Source organism: Euleptes europaea, chromosome 10 (assembly GCF_029931775.1).
Source record: "Euleptes europaea isolate rEulEur1 chromosome 10, rEulEur1.hap1, whole genome shotgun sequence".
NCBI lineage: Eukaryota > Metazoa > Chordata > Lepidosauria > Squamata > Sphaerodactylidae > Euleptes > Euleptes europaea.
In genome coordinates, this window is record NC_079321.1 from 70,548,401 (window position 1) to 70,572,472 (window position 24,072).

The window sequence follows — 24,072 nt, forward strand, 5'->3', positions numbered from 1 at the left end:
CTGTTTTTATCATTCCTCAAGTAAAACACTTTGTGATTTCCTGATTGAAAATGTCCTGATCCAGTCTACTTTAGTTCACTTACTCCCAGGATTGAAATGTTTAAATGTTCCATTTCTTGTCTTACAATTTCCAGCTTATCTTGATTCATGCTTCTCTTGATGCATGCTTGATTCATTCATGCTTGATTCATTCCATGTTCCTGTTATATGCATTGAACAGCTTTGGACTTTCCTTTTGCATCCATTCATGTCAACCACTGAACATCCTTTTGGCTTTAGTCCAATTGCATCATTAAGAACAGCACTACTCGTACTTGTCCTCTGTTCTTCCCCAGTAGCTGACTGAGTGCCATTCGACCTGGGGTTCCATCTTCCAGCACTATATCTTTTTTTCAGTTTGGATTGTCTCATCATAGGGTTTTCAAGGTAAGGTTTGGTCAGAAGTGGTTTGCCATTGCATTCTTCTGTGCACTACTAACCAGGGTTAGTTGTAATGGCACTGCCGTTTTCTAAGAAAGATCTTCCACCAGTGTCACTTTCCACTACTGCTGCTGCCCAGTAGCTAACCTTCAAGGATTCCTCCGCCCCCATCCACCCCCTTAAGGGCCATTGATCCCTTAAGGGGGTGGATGCATCTTTGTCTGGTGTCTCAGCTGTGACCATTCTGTCTTGATTGACTCTGCTAGGAGTTTAGTCTCTTGATAAGAGTCTAGACCCCTTACAGTATTGCTCTCAGCTTCCCTGACACACCAACCCCCTCACCACGTTAAGGTGTACACGGTACTTTAGCCCTCCCCCCTTTATTCTCAGAACTACCTTGAAAAGTAGATGAGCACATGAACACATGAAGCTGCCTTATACTGAATCAGACCCTTGCATGCCAAGCAGATACTCTACCACTGAGCTACGGCCCTTCCCCAACAGGAAGGGAAAGAGAAAGAGTGACTGGCCTGAGGTCACCTGGCATGATTCATGGCAGAGAGTAGGGATAGGAACCACTGCCTGCCCTCCTACTCTCCCACTCCAACCATATTATGGCTTTCATGTTACACATCTAGCCACCCACTAGAAGTGTTCCTCAGTGTAACTGCTGTGTAAAGCAGCACTACGTAAAGCAGTGTTCAATGCCAATATCAAAAATTAAGGACAACCTTTCTTTTCATTTCACTGCTTTCTAGATCAGAATCCAACAAGATGAAAAGTTCGTGTTGAAAACCTGTAGGCAACTAGGATGCTGGGTTGCTGCAAACATGGGCTTTCAGCGGCACTGAAGCATATTAACAAACACAATGTAATGCATGCCAGATTATACAGATTGCATTTATTATGTCTGCTCAGATCTGATTCTGTGTGTCAGTTGGTACTGGGGAAACAAGATCTAGCTAGAAGTAGATAATTCTAGTCCCTTGCCAGAGGCACCAAGAAGATATTCCTTTGTGAAAAGGCTCTATGTTGCATTTGCTCCAGTGAACATTAGCAGCACAATGGATTGTGGGTGGCTAAGAGCTTTTAAATCAAAAAGACTTACAGCACTGAGACAATGCACTTGATGGGCAAATTACTGGCCAGGAAAGGGTGTGTTTTAATACAAAAGCTCCCACCACACAAAGACACACGTATGTATAGGACGACGATAATACACTTGAACTGCCAGCGTGGTGTAGTGGTTAAGAGCGGTGGTTTGCAGTGGTGGGCTCTGATCTGGAGAACCGGGTTTGATTCCCCACTCCTCCACATGAGCAGCGGAGGCTAATCTGGTGAACTGGATTTGTTTCCCCACTCCTCCACACGAAGCCAGTTGGGTGACCTTGGGCAAGTTACAGTTCTATTAAGAGCTCTCTCAGCCCCACCTACCTCACAGGGTGTCTGTTGTGGGGAGGGAAAGGGAAGGTGATTGTAAGCCAGTTTGATTCTCCCTTAAGTGGTAGAGAAAGTTGGCATATAAAAACAGACTCCTCCTCCTCCTCCCTTCCTTCCTTCTTTCGTCCCTTCCTTCCTTCTTTCGTCCCTTCCTTCCTTCCAAACTCTGGTGTTGGTGCCAGGGTGTCCATGTCTAGTTTCGTGAGGGGCAAAATTCTCTCGGACATAAGACGAGAAGAACTCTGGCATTGACGGGAGGTGTTTCTGCCACCCGAAGGCAAATGCTGTCGCCTGTGCTGTCAGTCTGCCTCTTGCACTACGTGCAAGCAGAGGGCATTTTCCTAGGGGCTGCTTTTTGTTGCCCTTCTGCCAGTTTGCCACTTTCTCATTCCTTCCTTCCCCACCAATCTCAGGCAGTGGGGATTCATCAAGGTTTCTGATGACACGACTACAAGGAGAGCTGAAAGTGATCTCGAGCTAGATTACAAGGGAAAAAAGCACCTGTTTCAGCAGTTTCTGCTCTGTAGCAGGGGAGATCTTTTTATGCCGGCACAGGCAAAGTAAACGTAATTCAATGACACTTTCTCCTTGGACAAAGTGGGGGAGGAGGGAGGGGGCAATTCTTTGAATTGGTTTTGTTTTGGCAGATCCAAGCTGAGCTCTTGTCTATTCTAGATAGGAGGTGAGGACCAGTCTCTTTTCTAGAGCTAAAAGCAATTTTTGGCTGCTTCATCAACTTAAACGTTGTTCTCTATCTTTGACTTTGTAGCAGTTATTACAAAAAAATTCTTAAGAGAATTACAGCAGCATGATACTGTACTTTTATCAGGACCATGTAAAAGTCAGTCTTGTTAAACAAAAATAGCTGCAAGGGAGAAAACATTTTGCTGGGAAAGGCCATGGTGGACACCCCGTCCTCAATACATGGGAATTTTAAGATGGTGTCTCATGCAGCACTTTGCAGACTCTGATTAACTTGTTCTTGGAGTGAAAGACCTCCAGCTGCAAAAGGCTGACCACTCTCCCTTTGAAAATGCACTTGTCAGCAGTTGTTCAGAGCTATCTTCAGCATTAATTGGAACATGCAGTTTACTGGAAGGACAGAAAGCAGAAGTAGACATGGCAGGTTTTATATTAGCCAAGCGGGGGATTAATTTAGTTGGTGCACAGAGTACAAAACTGATAGCAGCTATCCCTTATGCACTAGGGGTGGAGTCATTACCAGTCAATTGGTGGGTCTCTCTCTCTCCCCCCAGACAAATTTCCATAATTAGGCAGTAGAGACTATCTTCTGCCAGGAGTCCCTTTCTGAAAGGCTAAAATTAGGTATTCCCTAAAGCAGACAAAATCCTGGTAATTAATTAGTAATGTACCATTGCCATCTCTGGCTTGGGAAATTCCTGGAGATTTGGGGGCGGAGCCTGAGGAAGGCAGAATTTGGGGAGGGGAGGGAATTCTTTGGGGATATGATTCCATAGAGTCTGCCCTCCAAAGCTGATGTTTCCTCCAGGGAAGTTGATCTCTTACCTGGAGGTCTGTTGTAATTTGAAAGATCTCCAGCTGCCACCTGGAGGATGGCAAATCCAAACTATAGTATTAATACATTATTAACTATACTTAAGCAGAGAGGAAGAAATATTCACACTGAGTTGGAATACTTCAACAGGTAGTTCACATATAACTCTTTGATAAAGTACAACTCTTGGTTAAAGACATTAGGTACATTTTCTCTGGTAAGTGTGATTTGTAAATACTCAGGGTGCCAACTTTTGAACAGACCCCTTCAGTTTTGCCTTTAGCAGCCACTGATCTACAGCAATTATCAGAAGACTCCGTAAAAGTTTCAGGTAACTCCCGAAATGTTTCATCTGCTGATTTCTGAGGATTATACCTCTCTGGTTACAAAAGACAAGACAACTGTTGCTTCTCCCTTAGTCCCATCACCTGCCCTCCATTTCTTCCTATCTGTTGCAGTGAGCATTGGTTCAAGAGTAGACTGGAAGAGGGGACGAATGGAGGGATGAGACGAGAAGTAGAAATGGAAAAACTTGTCTGTCACTGGTAGGGAACTATTAAAAGGCCGCATATGCTTTCCAGATTTCAACAACTCCTGAATGCTACTATGTCGTGATGTAGATGTGTGTGGTGATTATAGTGCAGTCCTATGCAGAGTAACTCTACATAACATTGCATGTTACTAATTTCTCCATGTTTCCACATGCACAAAAGTCAAGGGGTACAATGGCTTTGATTTCTGTAACATAGGAACAAAGCTCTGAACCGGTGTTGATTTGAATTGTTAGCAGAATTTCATCGGTATATAAATGTGTGTGTGTGAGGGTGGGGTTGTTCAGAAACAATTGTTTGAATGGGTATTGTTAGAAACAGAGCAACACTCTTAAAGGATGCAGGCCAAGATAATCTTATAACAGAAACTATTACATGTAATTCAAAGATTGATTAGCAATCAATCTTTTTTGGGGAAAAAACTTTGAACTGTTTGAGGAAAGGAATGAGATCGAAAGGAAGAAAATCTTTAGACCCCCACTGTTAACAGACAAACAACCTTTCACTTCAGGCGAGAAATTAACAAAAGAAGTAGGTAGTCGCATTAGTCCATAGCAAAATCCATGTAAGACCATTTATTTGGACCAGCCAAAATAACTTGACACAGTGTGCAAGATACCAAGTTCTCTAGAACTGTTCATCAGGGTGCAGGTTAAAAAATGAAAACAGAGAGCGGGGGGGACCTCTCAGGCCATAATCTTAAATCCTCTTTGTCAGCATCCTATATAGAATGCTTTGCTGACTTCATTGGGTCTGGGGGTGGGGGGCTCTAGTACCAGGCTGCACCCTTGGCATGCTGAAAACAAGCAGCGAAAAACTGGAAGCCTCCCACTGAAAACACAACTAACACTTGATCAAAAAAAGTCTCTCTAATGTCATACTGATCCCTCACTAGACCGAAGTAGGGTTCTAAGTAGACCTGATCTCCCCCCCCCCTTTTTTTTACATAGCAGCCCAACACCAAAATGCAGAGATGGGACTGCAAACATCAGAGTGCCCTCTGGTGGCCAGAAAATAACTCCGTTGTACAGCATTGATAATTTCCAAAACTGATGATTGATCGTAATTATAGGGCTGCAATACACCCACACCTACCTACTTAATAAAACATTTACACTCCACCTTCTTCTTGAAGACCCAAGACAATAAAACCAACACAATAATTCCATCAACAGCTACAGCTGGTCGAGACAGCCTAAAAACACACAGCAGCCCTTTACAGTCATCTACTGCTTCATTCGTCTCCCCCTGCCACTCCAAATACTCTCTGAAATAGGATACCTTTACATGCACTACAGAAGACAGAAAGTGACGGTGCCCTCCAGACTTCCTTATCAAACCAGGGGTCCTACAACTGAAAGTGCCTTTGCCCAAGCGGAGGAATCAATCAAAGAGAGGAACAAGGAGTAGATCTGAGGAATGCTGTTGGCAAACAGGAGTATATTTGGAGATGTAGGCCATTAGGGATGGAGGGTCACAGAGCAGCGAGGGCTTTAAAAATAAGAACCATTTTTAAAAACTGGGTCCATAAGCAAACACAGTGCAGAAGTTATACGTTCCAGATAGAGTATTTATTTAATACTTTTAAATCCTACCTTTTGTCCAAGGAGCTCAGTATCTGCGTGGAAATCCTCTCCTCCATTTTATCCTTGAAGAACTTCTTGTGCCTTTACTAGCTGTGTGGAAGGCAGCCGAAGTGGCTCTTCAGTCTTAGTTTTAGAGATGGCCTGTAGGAAAACATGCACCCTACAAACTTCACTCTGAAAAATGTTCTGTCGCCTAGGCTTATGCATGCTCACTCAGAAGTTTGTTTAATGGTGCTTACTTCAAAGTTGGATTGCAGCCATAAATGGGCAGATGCAAACACAAAACCATGTTTGTTGATTTATTTACTTAATTTATTCCCCGCCTTTCTCCCTAATGGGGACCCAAAGCAGCTTATTAAAGCATTCTCCTCTCTTCCATTTTAATTTCACAACAACCCTGTGAGGTAGGTCAGGCTAAGAGTGTGTATGTGGCTCAAGAGCACCCAGTAAGCTTCCCTGGCAGTATGGGAATTCAAACTTGGATGTCCCTGATCCTAGTCCAAAATTTTCACTGATACACCACAATGATGCTCTATGTTATGGAGAGGACATACAAGAAAAGTTCATGGAGCATCCAGACATTTCAAGCGCAAGGATTTACTGGACAAACTTAATGCAGATAAGATCTCAGAGGACTAGAATTTCTGGTATAAGGGAACAATATCAGTTCTAAGGAGAATAGCTTCAGTTCTCATGCACAATAGAAAAATATCTGTTCTGAAAGTGGTTAGTACAGGTAACATTAGCAAACCCAGGTTTTTTTTTTAAAGCAATCAGTATTTATTATTAATGACATTCGTGATTTTATTGCAACCAACACTGAGCACTTAATACTCTCTTTTCCATCAATAAATGCATATCCTATGTTACGCAATACTGCTCAGCAGCACTTGGGAGACCAAATTAATATTTTATTAATCGGCTAAGAATTCTAGCTTTGTCTTTAAGCCTGCTACACAATCAGCAATGCCCTCTACTTGTGGACACCTCTGCCCATTAAAGGGTCTTGTGCTGACCAAGTGATCCAAGTGTCAGGCTGTCATGCCTCTGAGAGCTTCATTTATTTCTAAATTAACAGCAGAGACCACTTTTTGATACAGAAGGTCATAAAACAATTAGGAACTCCAGAAGAAAGCCTGGACAATAAAAGGAGAACAGGGCAAGTACTACCCTGCTCCATCCTGTGGTCAAAATGCCTATAATGTACTTGACTCTTTTTTTTTAAAGCTGTTAGTCCATTTATGTATGCGTTAGAAATGTTAGAGCTGGTCTGCACATGGCACTGAATGGCCTCCTCAAATCCTAACCTGGATTCTCTGAGCGGTTGACTACAGGGTATTCCCTAGAAAGCATCATTGTCTTGAAAATGCTTTTAAAACAGTGGGCATTCTCAAACTAGGCCTCCCACTCATAACAGCAAAAGTATTTTGCAAAAAGCAGATTAATTAGAGCATGAAATAGCTTTGTTCTGGGTTCTGTGTCCAAAAGCAGATTTTGGCACATAGCATCTTTGTGCTTACATGAGCTGGAACAGGGGAAATAGGGGAAATCCCAAACCAACATGTGTTCAACATGTCTTCAAACAGGTGTGTGGGCAGTGCCGGATTTATGTATAAGCTAAACAAGCTATCGCTTAAGGCCCCACTCTCTTGGGGGCCCCAAAAAAATTTACAGGAAAAAACACCTGGATGTACATTTCCAAAATATAAGATAAAAAACAAATAAAATAAAACCTACATACAGCAAGTGTTTTGTGTTGTGTAGGCTCCTATGATATAAGTAATGGGCCCCGCCTGCTAGCCTGCTCCCTAAAATATCACTGGTTTGCTCATTTCTATATATAGTGTGCCTACATTCTGCATAACATATTTTGTTATGTGCAAATGGCTTTAGATACCTATTAGGTCCATAAATTACCATATAGCCTATATTCAACACAAAAAACAGCGACAATTTGTTGTTGCCAAAGGATAGCTGGACATATAAAGGGCCCCATTACCTTCAAGAGCTTAGGGCCTCATCGAACCTAAATCCGGCCCTGTGGTGGGGGGGAGGGAAATGGGCTCCTGAACGCATGCACAGATGCACACGAAGATTCATCATTCCCTGCCTTCCACCCAGTGCGCTTTTGCAGACAGAAAAGGGTCATGGGGGTGGGGGGGACAGGTTTATCTTACTGCTGATTCCACATGCCTGTCCAGGAGACATGTGGAGCTGGCAGTAAGACAAACAGCCTGCCCCCCATGGCCCTTTTTTATCGGCAAAGGCATGCTTTATGGAAGACAGGGAATGACGAAGCCACTGAGCATGCACTTGGAAACCCATTTCCCCACACACCGTTTTGAAGGTGAGTGCCTGTCACACTTTAAACATGAGTTGGGTTCAGAGGCCCTGCTTTGGGTCCACCTGCCTTTTGAGATTAGGTGTGTGGCAACTTGAGAGAGGGCCTTCTCTGTCTTGTAGTGGGGTTTTTTTTTTTTTAATGGAGCATAGGTTTGCTTTAAAAGGAATTATTAGACTGAGATGGGTTTCAAAACAATTGAAGCCCGGTGGTTGGAAAAACAACAACAGGATTTAGGCTGATCTTTGTCTTCCAAAAAACTGAAGTTGGGTTTTCAGAAAGATTAGGGATTAGCTTATTTATTTATTTTATTTAACTAAATTAGGCTTTATCTGTAGGCTAGGGGGAAAAAATAAGATGCTTTTAAAAAAAGAGTTCCATACTTACATGTCAGCTTGTAGTTACAAAAAATTAGTGAGCTTTTAGGCTAGAAAGTCAGATACAGCTCCAAGATGCCTATCTCTGGTATACAATCCCAGCTTGTGCCACACTGGTGCTAAGCATGGTGAGAGGGGTCCCCAGGCCAGCTACTGCCTGGCTTTGCTTCATGCTGAGGCACCAGACTAGGCAAACATGCCAGCCAACATCTCTGCTGCCATCAAGGGGCAGATTCCTCAGGTGATGATCAGGAGGAGCCAGAGGCCATTCTGAGAGATGACCAGGAAGCTCAGGGGACACCTGACACCCTCCAGGCCCCAAGCATCTTCCAGACACAGAGCCCTGGATCCCGAGGCCTCAGTCAAAGGACCGACCCCTCCAGGTAATGCTACCAACAAGCCAGAATCTGGGGCAGCCAGTCCCTGCCTTGTAGGGCCAGCTACTGGACAACCACTCCCCCAAGTTCTCTCCCCACCCGGTTAGTGCAACAGAGACATCAGGCCCATGAGGAGGCAATTCTACAACAGAGAATATCCTGGCTGGCAGCCGGTGTTCCATCTACTGAGCAAAGTGCACTGCCAAACTGCACTCAGCACTTCACAGGATCAGGGCTCAGTCAAGCTATGGCTAAATGAAGCCCAAGAACACTGCCCCCTGGGTCTGCTGGGATTCCCTTGTTTGCATATGGAAGCTTTTGGGCAGTGTTTGCTTGCTCTTGTGCATTTGGCTATTGGTTTTGCCCTGGAGAAAACATGATATGATACCATGGAGACAAGTAGGATGGCTGGAAGCACCCTGTTCAAAGGCCCATAGAACTGGACACCTTGGTCCAATTTTCTTGAAACTTGGATGGGGGGAGACTCTTTAGGACAGGCAGAACTAGAGCTCCTGTAATTTTGATGTCATCTGGATGAAATACAGCCACACCAACCCCACCTCCCCAGTCCCTCACAGAGAATAATGGAACCTGAATAATTCCAGAAGAAACTCAAATCCCAAAACAGTATTGGGGGACCTAAATACCCCTGAATTCTGGTATTTTTTGCCCTATTTGAAAGCCAAATGTGAAAAGTACTTTTCCCCACAAGCAAACATCCCTACTTACATATGCTATTATTTGGGCAATGGTCATCTATGCTTGTTAACAAGAACAACTCTCTTTCTTCAAGACATCTGTGCAATACCTAATCTTTTCCCCTCTCATACACAGAAATATTAAACTGTTTGTACATTAAATACTTGGATCAAAGCCATGAAGGAACATAATAGTCAATGAAATGAAAGAAATGGAGAGTGTTTTTAAAAATTGAAGTATGGTAGTAAAACATACTTGCAATAGTTGTAACAGAAAGAAATAAAGTTCTGTGGAACTAAGAAGCTTTAGTTTGTTCTGTTTTACTAGATTTTACTCTCACATTCTCTGCATGAAAAGCTGCACAGCAACTACAGAAATGAGAAAATTTTATTGCTTTAAAAAAAATTCCACAGACTTAAAGCTGCTTTTTGCAATGTAACCATATCTGTGACAGGCAATTTGAGGGTTACATTTATGGAAGATGGGAAAAAATCCACATAAGCACATTTTACAACTGTGATTTTGTTTAAACTTATAGAAATACAAAAACAGAAAAACTCTGCATCATCATAATTATTCTGCAAGATATCTCATGGAATCAGACCTTAAATGGAGTACTTTTTACACAGTTCAGATAGTTATCCTCAACTAGAAAAAAAAAAACCTACTCAAGGGAGTGGGACTGCTGTGGAGGCTTCAGCTGTGGGGTGCAGTTTTTGTGGGTCAGACGCTGTTGTACTGGACTCAAGTACTCCATTTTAGGTCACCTAGATTGAGAAATACACTGTTTTTAAACTCCAGCAGAAGTAGAAGATATTTGTACAGAGCCCATTCATTATCCTATTCTTTTATGCAAGGTTAGATTTTATGTTATTTATGGCCTTCTGCTACACACAAAAATTAAATTGATAATAAAATTATTTTTAAAAATTGAGGAGGTAGCAGAAGTTTTTAAGGTTTGGGGTTTTTCTTAACCTTTTCATCCCAATCAAAGTCCAGAGCTGCTTCATCAAAATCTGGTAATGAAAACAAAGATTTCCCTGTAACTTTGCTGACTTCTCCCACCTCAAAGCACTTCCTTGAGTGGCTGGCACTTTCAGTATGGTTCTTCAGTGGCAGTCTCTGCATTTCCATGTCACTGCTGGCAACAGTTAAGGAAGGTGCACGCTCTGGTTTGGATTCAGCAGCTGGTACGAAGGAAAACCTGGATAATTTGGCCAATGTACTGGGGCACACTTTCTTTGTATTGAGTCCTTCTGCAATTTTTTCTCCCATTCCTTTTGCTTTTGTGTAAGGTGGGGATAACACTTTCCTTTGCTGCTGCTCCTCTCTGTTGTTATTACAGGGGCTTTCCTCCATACTCTTATTACCATTGATAATATTGCATTCTTTCTGGTATGTCTCAGAATCTTCCTCCTTGGCCCTTTCTCTCTTTGATACATTTCTAGGAATACTTTGAGGGCTGCAAACTGTTCCCAGCAATCTGGCACAATTCTCATTTTCAGAAGAGTTAGCAAGCTTTGGCTTCTGCCTAAATACAAATGTAGCTAGTTTAGCAACTTTTTGTCCAGCTATCTCTTGGATATCAGACTCATCAAAACATCCTGTCACGCCTCCTTTATTGAGGTGATCTCTACTTCGTTTCCTGGTTGAAGTCACCAAGCTCTGATCTATTGACACATTGTGTGATGGGAGAACACCCAAATCATTTGCAGGAAACTGTGGAGCAACTGTTGGATGGGGAGAAAATGGAGCAAGAGCACCGGCAGCCTTAGGATCTGGTGTAATTGCACAAAACCCACGCACCTTTTTGATGTTTACACGCTGCCATTTCTTAGAGGCCACTTGGGTAACCACCGAATCAGGTAGTGTCGGAAATGCTGCACCTGAGTCTTTGTTGCTTGCTCCAGAAGAGAAACTTGGAGGCTTTTCTTTCTTTCCCCCCTCCAGGCCAGAAACAACTACCTGTCTGCATGTATCCCTTGGAGCTGTTCTTGTCAGTGATTCTCCCATCTCAGCATGCTTGGTTTCTATTAAATAATTTCTATCTTTAGAATAGGGTTTGTTGTTTGGTGCTTTCAAAGTCAAACTATCTCGAGAGGTGCTGGCAAATGGAGGCTCACAAATGCTCTTCTCAGTTTCACTGCCACCCACTATACTGTCAAACCAGCGTAAGCCACCATCACTGGTGTTCTCGCTATGTTTGTTCTGCTGTGGTGGTGCATTGGAGGTTTGGCTGCTTAAGAATCCTCCTGGGTGCTCAGCATCTTCAGGGTGTCTTCTGGCTGAGTGAGGCTGGACTTGAGTATTGTCTGCTCCATCTGAATACTGCTGATGAGATGATTCTTCTGGTTTTTCAAGTGTGTTATTGCTAAAAGATGCCTCAGGACCATTGTCCCTTGCCTCCTGAGAGGGATGAAAATGGCATGGATTTTCATGCTGTAATCTACAGAATAAAAAAACATTTTATAAATATAATTTTATAAAAGTCAAAAAATTTTATTTTGTTTTGTGACCTCAAGCTTACATTCTTTGAATATTTAGCAGTTGGGTTCCAGCCCCAAATTTCCTGCATTTCAGAGACTCAGAAAATGGCAATTTTACAACTTAGCACATTTAAGAAAGTTAAAACCAGAATTTTTATTTTACAGCAAATTAACAGAATATTTTATGTGCCAATACAAAAAAATCCTATGCAAACCATATTTTAGTTAGATTAAATGCAGAGTTTGATTTTGGTGGATATATTTCATTTTTAAACAGTAATTTCAATACTATGGACTATTAGGTAGTTATAAGGACAATTTGATACTACTATAATGCAGGCAAAGTATGACGTTTTTAAAAATGTAAAGTAAATACATAATGACCATACACTAATAACTCAATAGTAAATCAGTTACTTCTAAAGGGTTTTGTAGCATACCCTGCCAAATCATGTTAGGAATATTAACTTAAAAAATGCAATTCCAGGGTTATTTCTTTGGGTTGTTCATTTTACATGCCAAGACATTTATCCATTTTTAACGTATTTGCTCTCAATGATACAAAATCAGTGCCACACACGTGGGATGAATCAGTCAGCTGGGTCCTCTTGCTAACAAATAACCAGCTAGAAATTTGTAGTCTCTATGTGTGCCATTAATCACTTTTGAAGCATCCTTTATTCTATGGGATGTAGCGGCTCGTATAGATATGTGAAGCCAGCATGAGCTGAATATGGCCAGATGTTACTTTCAATCCAAAAACAGTGTGTGTGTATAGGTTGTCCAAGAATGCATGATAGGATTACTCTTGCTTGCTTTCATACCAGAGTCATAAAAGTTCTTTGGGTAGATTCAGATGCTTCTGCATAGCTGCTACTTCTAAATTTTGTATGTGAAAGCTACTTCTTCTTCAGAAGCTGGCCATTTGCAGTAACTGGGCATGTAATGAAGAGGGTTTAATATTCCCCTGTTACTCCCACATTTTCACACAGTATGAGGGATGCAGCTTCATTATTTACATTTATTGTTACGGCCATTGGCCAGCACAACAGCTTCATTATGCAGTCAGATCTTTCTTTAGATTTCCTGGCCATGTGGATACAGCCAGTGCTTAGTAAGATGATGGTCATCATGTAAAACTGCATTGCCTGTAACAGCACCACTTTAAATATTTCTCTCTTTCTCCCTCTTTCCCTCCCAGGTAAATGTTTCTCACCTATCAAGTCTTTGGAGTTCCTCACACAGAATGTCTTGCAGCTCCAGCTTCTCCAAGATCAGTGCACACTGCATTCGATATTGTTCTATTGGGTTTTCAGGAAATGAAGTGTGCAGTGCGTTGACACCTCCAAGAAGTGCGCCCCCCTAAAGGGGGTTAAAAAAACACCCTATAATTGGGCTCATTGTTTGAAATCCATGAATTAACTTAAACAGCTGTACAACTTGCATATTTTTTAGCAATGAATAAAATTATCCTTAACTACTGAAAAGAAGCGTTAACAGAGAAAAGTCTCTGAAGACCCTGAAGAAATTCTAGCTTCTTTATGAATACATTTGATAATGCTAAAAGGGGTGAAAAGAAGCTTGGCTTACAGTAAAAACAAAGGAATAGAAGGGAGGGTCTGTTCAGGTTCTATGCCACTTTTTCTAAATTACTGCGATTCTGCTTTTCTGTCACTAATTTTCTATGTTTGTAAAACTGGGATAATAACATCTGCCTGGCTGTTAAAAGATTAATTAACTTTCGACATCATGGTGTTTGAAAATGGGGATCATCCTGTTAACCATAAGGAGCTGCATATGAATATATTGTGCCTATAGTACATCTTACTTTCCATATAATGAAGATATGTTTTATAACACTGTTTGGATAGCTGCATTCCAAACGAAGATGTCAAAAGTTAATTAATCTCTTAACAGCCAGGCAGATATTGTTATCCCAGTTTTACAAACATAGAAAAATAACGTGAAAACACTCCATTCTGTAGGGGTCTTATAAAGTGACCACACCATTTTTACAAATACTGTTCCTGTATTTCAGACAACTTCATCCCTAGAACATAGACATGACACCCGGATTCCAGTGGGATAGTTATTATGCTAATCACAGTTACGTGACCTACCAGTAGTGAGATTAGCAGGAGAACCATGTCGTCCAAATGCTCTGTTTTACAGTCAAGATCACTTCCTATGTTGGGATGCAGGCAGTGGGAAGGGAGCTGTGGCTAGTGGGAGGTTTGGCACTCCTCACCTGCATATGTCCCTTTTAAAAACTGATCCACCCTCATGGATTGGCTGTTCTTATTTAAACATGCAGAGCTGCTACTTGCATGTTTACTTTGATCCATCTTTTGTTTTAAACCAAAGTATGAAACCTTGGTTAGATGGTGGAATCAAATACTGGTCTGAAATTAACTATGATGAATGTCCATTGCTGTGCAGATGGAATGGTAATTCTAAGGGTGGGAAGGAAACAGAAACCTGAGAGGAAGAGGAAAGAAGGGATCTGTAAGAGGCAGTCCTTAGGAGGAAGGAGGGAAAGGCAGGGGCATGCAAACCCTGAGTACTATTGATCTCTTAATTATAGTCATGAGATTGGAAACATGACAACAAGCATTGAGCCACACGGCCACATATGCTCAAACAAAATGGCACTTTTCAAAAGGCTTGGTTCCTGAAAAAGACGACTTTCTAAAAACACATTTCATAACAAATCATTTCCAGAATTATTCTAACCTTACCTTTCTCTTCCATGATCATCCCTGCTACCTGGTATCAATCCCTGATCTCTGTCCAAATGCCGAGCTCCAACAATTCTATCCAATGTCTGGCCTGTATGTCCCACCACATTCTGGTATAGATCATGTCATTTCTGTACAGCTTCTAGGACACCCTAGCACTGTATAAATCTTACCTTACAAAGCCACTTAAGGAAAACAGATCACTGCTATATATGAAAAAAAAACCTCCCATGAAAGGTCATGAGTGTGACCAGAGCAGGATACAGAAGCATCTTATTCACAGGCTCAAATGCACAAGCACTGGCACGTCACTTAAGGAGTTCTCAAAATTGTGGGCATGGCTCCTTGTGCTTGTGGTCACATGTTCTACACGGGACTGTTACAATATGTATAAAGAAACTTACTTGCATAGAAGACTCCATCACTGAAACCACAGTTACTGCATCTTCCACAGTCACACTATCCCTAAACATCAATCGGGCATGAGCTAATAGTGTGTTCAAAAATTAAACAACAGATCAGTAAAATTGAAGAGCAAAACTGAATAACTGTTGCCCACTCAGAAATCCCAAGGTGGCATTATTCTAACAATAATTGTTTTAACTAGCAAAAACAAAACACCTCCCCCCAAATCTTTAATACGTTTTAATGTACAAGAATGCAGAAAAACAGCAGCCCTTCAGAGAAAATGGCAATTGTTTCCCATGGGTGGCAATAGTTGGATATGCTGATAATATTTTCTGGTTTTTATGACTGATTCAGAGCACAATTTTGGTGTTCAGAGAGCACGGCACAGAATCCCTCATTTTATATAACACAACAACTTGAGGCCTTCCACTCATCTTCTTGGAGGGTCTAGGACCTACTTAGAAGCAAAAGTAAGTGTCATGGCTTGGGTCCCACAGTTTTTCTGCTGACAGATTTTAAAGGATGTACAAATGCAGACATTCTAGCAACCTCCTTGCTTTTCCCTCCTGCTTCAGCACAAATTGTCCCCCAAATGCTGCTTCTGCGGATAGGCCTCCCCCCCACCCAGAACAGCATTCTGGGGGACATTTGGGGCTGTAGTAGGAGGAGGGACCTGAGGAAGTTACATTTCACTGTCAGAAATCCTTCCATCGGCTGAAAGGCCACCCAAGGTGGGGTGGTGCCTGGAACTCTCAAGGACTGTGTCTAGAATGGCCTCACTTCCAGGTGTAATTCATTTCCATAGAAAAGTACTTGCCCAAGCTTCATGAGGCAGGCATTAAAAACATCTTAGTCTTTGCACCAGTTCATGCCTATGTAAGTCAGTGTGGTCACTGCCTGGAATGTACAACAACGTTGGCAGGGGCATAAGTGTACAAATATTCATCAAGAACCTTCCAGATGCTATACCTAGCCTATGAAGTGTCATCACACTTAAGTGCTTTTTCTGTGGTCTCCATACAATATTCAAAGTAGGTTTCAATTGTATCAAACTTGTATTTAAGAGATAGTCTAAAAAGCTGCATCAACTGTTGGCTCCATCTCTTCCCCAAAATCTTTAATAATATATTTTGCCCAGTACAACTGTTGGAAAAGGAGAAAAAAATACCAAGGTCTCACCTTCAGCTAATCGTATCAAACTTTCCAATAAGCGGATGGTAGTGCGGGCAGCATTTCTACAATCGCTTTGCCGCTGCATCTGGTAATAGCGGACAAGAATGAGGTTGCTTTTGTCTGTCAACACTGGCTGTAGGTTCTTTATGAGACAGAAATAGGTTTTCATTTTTTCCATGGTCCACAGCTTTTCAGACACACTTGGACAACCTGTAAAAATGGTTTTAAAAAGAAACTATGTTAAGAAATACATACTTAATATGTATTAATATGTACTTAATACTTAAAATAATTGTCGGAATGTAGGCCACTCCACTATGTTTAGTTGGGGTCCATCAACCCAGGATACGAAACCAAGATCACCATGGAACAAACCAAGATTAAGTCAAGATGTCTGAATTTTTACACCATGAAAAATCACAGTTTAGGCTAACTGTGGTTAAGAAACCATTTAGTCTTAACTATAACTTTTCATGATGTACAAATGCAGACATCCTGACTTAATCCTGGCTTGTTCCCCAATAATGCCCTCCTAGGCTACAGAGAAAAGATAATGAAAACATTTGTTGAGGCAAACCAGGATTTAAGTAACAAATGAACCCTGGTTTCACAAATTAACCACAGGTAATATAGACCTTGGTTTCATGTGATGTCAGAATTGAGCTTAATGGTGCAATCCTACGCAGAGTTAATGCAGTCTAAGAGCCAAACTCAGAGTGACTCACATCATATAATGATATCATGAAACATAATAAAACAATCATACAATCCTCAGCAATAGTATATTCTAAAAAGGCGCAGCTAGTGTGATATATGGCCGCAGCAGTCTGCTGTATTACACATCCACCAAAGATGGGGTGTGTGTGTGTGTGTGTGTGTGCAGGGTAGGGAGCCCAGCCTTGATGGAGAAACCCGTAGCTGGCCTCAACCACAGGCCTGGTGGAATAGCTCTGTCTTGCAGGCCCTGCGGAAATCCCGAAGGTTCCACAGGGCCCTAGTCTCACTTGAGAGGTTATTCCACCAGACAGGGGACAGGGCAGAAAAAGCCCTGGCCCTGGTTGAGTCTAGCTGGACACTCTTTGGGCTGGGGATCACCAGCAGATTTGTGTTTGAAGATTGTAGTGTTCTCTGGGGAGCATACCAGGAGAGGTGGTCCCACAGATATGAAGGTCCCAGCCCATATAAGGCTTTAAAGGTCATCACCAGCACCTTAAATTAGATCCAATACTCCAGCTGGAGCCAGTGCAGATGGTAGATAACTGGCTTAATATGTGCCTGCAGTGGGGTCCCAGTTAAGGAGCCATGCTGCAGCGTTCTGCACCAGTTGGAGTTTCTGGATCAGGCTCAAGGGCAGCCCCATGAAGACTGAGTTGCAGTAATCTAGTCTGCACGTGACTGTTGCATGGATCACTGTGGCCAAGTTTGGGTGGGAGAGGTAAGGCACCAACTGTGGGGCCCAACGGAGATGGTAAAAAGCCATCGGGGCCATGGCTGTGACCTGTGCCTCCACTGAAAAGGAGACGTCAAGGGTCACACCCAGGCTCCTGACCACAGGGATAGGTGTTAAATGCATGCCATCAAGAACCGGGAGTTGGCACCCCATCCCAGATCCGCCCCGGCTGGGCCACAGGAATGCCATCTTTGATGGATTTAATTTCAGCCGGCTTTGCTTCAACCATTCAGTCACAGCATCCAAACACCTGGCCAGTGTGTCCGGGGCGAAGTCCGGATAACTGTCCATCAACAGGTAAAGCTGGGTGTCATCAGTGTACTGATGACAACCCTAGCCTGAATTTCCAGACAATCTGGGCGAGAGGGCGCATATAGAGGATTGCACCTTGTGGTACCCCACACACCAAAAGGTGTTGCTGCAACATTCCCCCCCCCAGTGCTATTCTCTGTCCCCGCCCTGGAGAAAGGAGCGCAGCCATTGAAGGGCTGAACCCCAGATCCCAATCTCGGCAAGGCAGTGGTGTAAAAAATCATGATCGACCATGTCGAAGGCTGTCGACAGATCTAATAATATCAGCAGCCCTGTTAAAGGAGATCATCAGTGAGGGTGACCGGAGCCGTTGCCATCCCATGACCAGGGCGGAAGCCTGACTGAAATGGGTCTAGGACCGATGCTTTGTCCAGAAAGGCCTGAAGCTGCTCAGCTGCTGCTCTCTCAACTACCTTACCCAGGTATGAAAGATTCAACACTGGCTGGTAGCTGGCCAGTTCTCTAGAATCTAATGATGGTTTTTTAAAGAGCGGACACAGAACTGCCTCCTTTAAACCCCCCAGGAAGGTCCCAATACTAAAGGGCAACTTGATAATCTCTCCCAGGGGGACCCCCACTGCCTCCTGACTGGCCTAAACATGTTATGTACAGCTCCAAAATGGGGAAAATATCTCCCCTGAGGGCTGCTTTGGCTTCTGAAAAATAGTGAGGAGAAGGCAGGAGCTCTTCCTCCCTCCACACTGCAGCACTGACCCAAATTGGACCCCCGCAGACCTTTAAAATGCTGTTCTCTGTAGCTGCTGTGCAACGTTGGACAAAGAGTTGGGTCTGGGGAACTCATACATCCACATAATGAATGCATAAAATTGTCCTATACCAAGTCAGACCATTTATCTATGAAGGTCAGTATTGTCTACCCAGACCGGCTTTTTGGCTCAGGAACACGGTTGTGTAGGGAAGCTGGAGCCCCTCGTCCCAGGCACCATGGTTCCAATTTGAATCAGGCCCTCTGGCACTCGGGGAAGTAAGTTCCCCACGGCTACAGTGTGGCTACAGGAAAATTAGTCAGGTCAGAGGGACCCTGAGGCAACTGGTTACTCAACATTTTGTATCATTTGGTCCCTACTGGCATCACTAAGTATTTTTTAATATTTCAATAATGACAGGATCTATGAAAGCAAAGGTTTACACAAATATATATTACTTGAACCCATAATTTAGTCCACATTCATCTAACACCAAGAGTCAGTTGCTAAAAACTCTATAAGGAAATATGCAGGGAAAGCAGATCAGGTCAGGGTTCAAATGCAATAGACATATCCTGTAGTTTAAGCCTGAGTCTGTGTAATCTTGTGTATTCCACTTCCAATGAACATAAAATGGTTAATAATTTTTTAACCAAACGTCAGTTTCAAGTAGTAATGGCACACTAAATATTTAGGAATATGAAAACTAGCAAGATCTCCTTGGTTGGCTATTTCAAAATGTATTCTTTGTTTGCTTTGTTAGTTATTTCTGATGTTTGGGGGGAGGTCTATATTTTGGGAATATTCTCTTTGAGCACCACAAGAAACAGCCTTTTTCAGTGTACAGACTGAGATGCATCCTATCAAATTAAAGCCCACCTTTACCTTTATTTTCTAGTATGAAAGAAGAGATTACACGATCCCATTCTTCGTTTCTTGTATCCAGCAATACCAAAATGAGGTCAAACCTGCTAAGAAGAGGACTGCCAAGTGCGATGTTCACAGAAACAGATTCGTTAGGGTCATACTGCCCCTTTGGATTGGTTGCTGCCAGTATAGTGGTCCTTGTGTTTAGTTTGCACACTATGCTGAAGAGAGAGAGAGATGATCTACAATTAATTCCATTTGACCCAACAGCTAAATTTTAGGCATACAAAACTGAACATATCAGCGTCAAGGCAGAATGTCTTTCATGTTGATGATTCCTGAAGGGCTGATAGGTGACGTGATAGGTGGTAATTGATGCAGAGTGTGGCATGTTTGTATGTAGAGGACCACCAATATAGGCAGGGATAGGGGACTATGTTTGTACTAGAGGGTCACGTTAGTGCCAATCAGCTACTATTTTACTGATCTGACCAATACAATTGTTTGTCAAGTAACACAAATTTCATCTTCACTCCACTCCAGCCCACAAGGTTCTTACCTAGAGGTCCAGTAGGGTTTTTGTTTGTTTTTTAATCAAAAGCTAGTAAATTGAACTAGCACATTAATACTAAGCGTACGCTTGTCCCACAAATGCATGTGCAGGCTCTGTGTCACCCTGATCACTGACATTCACTGACATTCACACATACATATGCTGGCTAGCTGTCTATTTGATGCATGGGCACTAATTCACACATATACAGATGTGCACACACATATACATCACACACTGTAGAAACAGTTCTGCTCACAGGAGGGGTGTCTGTGAGAACTCACCACAGTGCAACATTTCCCCCCTCCTTAATTTATTTGCACTTGAACTGAGGGTTGTTTTCAGAGCTCTAAGTAGACACACCCCAACCCTTTCAATGTGGCTTATCTACACACCTGTTCAAAATCTGACTTATAAGTGATCTATTTCCAGATCACTTGGCACCATCTTAGCTCTTACTTCATGTATTGAGAGGCAACAAGCCTGGCACGAGAATCTTTCCTTTCATATTTGTAGCCTGTTACATGCGAAAAAGTATTTTGACTCTAAGCCAGTAACAACAGAAATTGGAAAAAAAGACATCATCCCTATAGCCCCCACTCTGTAATGCCTTAAGGATTTCTAAATATGGGAATGAAAGGATGCAGCCTCAGACGCACGTACTTGGAATGGAAGAAGGGTCTCATATTCCCTCAGCAACACAAAACAACTGTTTCTAGGCTCTCCTGGCTAAAAGCAGTTTGCCATTTCCACTGAAAATAGTTCCAAATTAAGACCAATTTCAGGCTGTGCTCGTGTCTACTCTTATTTTAGTACAAGGAAGATATAAACATCAAGTCAAGTAATATTATTTGTTCCCATTTATGCAGCCTGTGTACATCATTCAGTTACCGCAAATCAAAGAGCCAGCGTGGTGTAGTGGTTAAGAGCGGTGGTTTGGCGCGGTGGATTCTGATCTGGAGAACGAGGTTTGATTCCCCACTCCTTCACGTGAGATGTGGAGGCTAATCTGGTGAACTGGACATGTTTCCCCACTCCTACACACGAAGCCAGCTGGGTGACCTTGGGCTAGTCACAGCTCTCTCAGCCTCACCTACCTCACAGGGTGTCTATTGTGGGGAGGGGAAGGTGATTGTAAGCCGGTTTGATTCTCCCTTAAGTGGCAGAGAAAGTCGGCATATAAAAACTAACTCTTCTTCTTTTTTTTACTGTTGATAGAAGTTTCATCAGTGTGCTGCTACATGCTGGGAAGATGATGAAGCAGAAAGAAGCAAATAGCCAATAAAAAGAATCCATCCCACTTCCCGGTCCAGATCTAAGCATGGATGGTGTGGAGAACAAAAAGTTAATCTTTGAGAGAAACTGGGGGGGGGGGGGGACTGGCCGGGAGTGGGCGGAGCTAAGGTCACTCTCTCTTTCCTAAAAAAAGGGAGGGGGTCTGTTTTTGATAACCTGCTTGCTCAGTAGCTGGGAACCTGAGGCTTCGGGTTTGCCTAAACAGTTGTGAAACAACTCCTGTGGAGTGACAGGTGGAGATCGGGAGATCTCAGGTCACTGAAAGGGTCTGGGAAGGAGATATTCCAGATACGGGGTTTTGTTAAGGGATTACTGCCACAAAAGTGGGGTAGATCTATAGAGAGAACTGGAAGAGAGATTTGAGGAACAACCTCCATACTTCTTTGTTCTCGGGCGGGGTGGGGGGAGAGATTGTATAATCTCCATACTTCCCTGTTAGCTAGGCAGCAGAGTCTGAATAGGAACATCTATAGGAAGTTCTGTGAACTGAATTTGGGAACTTAATTTAAGAATTGTTATTCTGTACCAACTAAGCCATCTAAGACCTATGCCTTCTCTGCAGTAAAACTTTAAAACTAGCTCTGGTTCTATACTTTCCCTACCTACCATTTCCCCTCCAAGTCCATCCCTTGTGCGGTGTTTAATAAATCTGTTACCTGGTTGTTTTTGAAAAAGTCCCTGATGTCTCATTTCTACTGAGGTAAACTAAGTAAAGGGACTAAGGAGAAAAATTAAAACTCCAACTGAACATTTTGGAAAGCAGAGAGAGACTGCTTTCTAAATATTGTCGAAGGCTTTCACGGTCAGAGTTCATTGGTTCTTGTAGGTTATCCGGGCTGTGTAACCGTGGTCTTGGAATTTTCTTTCCTGACGTTTCGCCAGCAACTGTGGCAGGCATCTTCAGAGAATTAACACTGAAGGACAGTGTCTCTCAGTGTCAAGTGTGTAGGAAGAGTAATATATAGTCAGAAAGAGGTTGGGTTTGAGCTGAGTCATTGTCCTGCAAAAGTAATGTGCTAGTCACATTAGACTGCTTTCTCTCTCTCTCACTCAGTACACACGGATTGTGATAGATGGTATCCACCACCAAAGCATAGTAATGCCAGTGGTTTTCAAGCTTTTTGAAGTGGGATCCACTTCTAAACTTACTTTGCTTTTTGGGACCCACTTGCAAAGCCACTGCGCCTTCTCCCCTCCTCTAATGAATGGCAAGGGGTGGAAGTAGGGTTGCCAACTGCCAGGTAATAGCAGGAGATCTCCTGCCAATTCAGCCAATAGAGATCAGATCACCTGGAGAAAAATGGCCGCTTTGGCAATTGAACTCTATGGCACTGAAGTCCCTTCCCTCCCCAAACCCCACCCTCCCCAGGCTCCGCCCCAAAAATCTCCCACCGGTGGCGAAAAAGGACCTGGCAACCCTAGGTGGAAGAGCAAAAGGGAGGCAGGAGGGCCCAATCCCTTTGAAGGTCCCAATGGCACAGATGCTGCTGTTTCCCAGAGACAGAAGATGGGCAATGATGTCTCCAGCTGCATGACTAGGTTAGGATCTGGCAGAAGGCCTTCCTGCGGCTCTGGCAACTGCCTGATGATGCCACCCCCTGATGCCAGTCCTTGCAACAGTAGGAAGCTTGACACAAAGTGGTGGTGGCTGAGTACAAACAACACACTGGGGTTCTTGGATGTGGAGCAGAACAGGATTCAGCAGGGGCATCGTTTTACCCCCCTTTCACTTCCTGGTTTCATGTGCTTATGCTTATCAGGCTGCAGTCTGACAGGGCTATTTTCCCCAGAGAGCTGAAGACAGTCTGAAGGAAGGATTACTCTTTGTGGTGTGCACAACAAGCATCACATTTTTTCCTTCACTGAATGAGCTCTGTCAGGTTTTGTATTATTTCGAACCACTGCCAAACCTGCTTTTACAGAGGAGGCACAGGAACAAGGGGGAGGTATTTGAGGGGTTTTATTTGGTTTTAATATGTAATTTTAAAATTATCATTAATAAGCTGCCTTGAGGGAGCCAGCATGGTGTAGCAGTTAAGAGCAGCGGGCTCTAATCTGGAGAACCAGGTTGGATTCCCCACTCCTCTGCATGGAGCCTGCTGGGTGACCTTGGGCTAGCCACAGTTCTCTCAGAACTCTCTCAGCCCACATGTAGTCAGGCAATGGCAAACCACCTCTTGCCTTCAAAACCCTATGGGATCACCATACGTTGGCTGCGACTTGACGGCACTATACACTCACACACTCAACCTGCTTTGAACCAAGAGAAAGGTGAAGTATAAATATTTTAATAGAATAAACAAAAAGTGTACACCATAGTAAATGGAGTCAAATAATGTGTAAGTCATCAGTCTTACAGGCACACACAGTTCTTTGTTTTAATCAAAAACTCAGGATGGGGTGGGGGGACAACAGCTCTTGCTATTTATAATTTTGCAATTCAAGTGCTGTGGCTCCATTTCCCTTGTTTTTATTTGTAGGGTGGTTTTTTTTAATTAATTGGCATTTCTTAAATTCCTCCTACCTGTACATTTCTAAGCAAGTGTGGCACATAAATATTGTTTGTAGGTACAGTCTGACTCGTGTGTGTGTGTGTGTGTGGTGTGTGTGCAGGCAACACCACTCAGACCACATCTGCAAAATTATAGGCCTTCTCTCTTACTTAGATGTTTCATCAAGTTATCTCTGACTTTGGCGAGCAAGCAAAACACAGCCTCTGCACAGGGGAATGAAAAGATCAAAAATAGGCTACAGATGTTAATTCAAAAACGACTT

At 42.9% G+C, this 24,072-nt stretch overlaps 1 protein-coding gene across 2 annotated transcripts in view; it reads right to left on the minus strand.

Moving 5' to 3' along the window:
- Positions 1–10,250: 10,250 nt before the first annotated feature.
- The window catches only part of MCM9 (minichromosome maintenance 9 homologous recombination repair factor), a 46,846-nt gene continuing 33,024 nt past the window's right edge, over positions 10,251–24,072 (minus strand). Inside the window, exons 8-12 of one of the 2 annotated variants that reach the window (XM_056856633.1) lie at positions 19,467–19,669; positions 16,119–16,322; positions 14,936–15,018; positions 13,010–13,155; positions 10,251–11,753 (exon numbers count right to left, since the gene is read on the minus strand). In XM_056856633.1, the coding sequence (XP_056712611.1) occupies positions 10,259–11,753; positions 13,010–13,155; positions 14,936–15,018; positions 16,119–16,322; positions 19,467–19,669 (2,131 nt within the window). In that variant the 3' untranslated portion in view covers positions 10,251–10,258. The remainder of the gene's footprint in view (positions 11,754–13,009; positions 13,156–14,935; positions 15,019–16,118; positions 16,323–19,466; positions 19,670–24,072) is intronic. The other variant, XR_008933672.1, reaches the window with a different exon arrangement.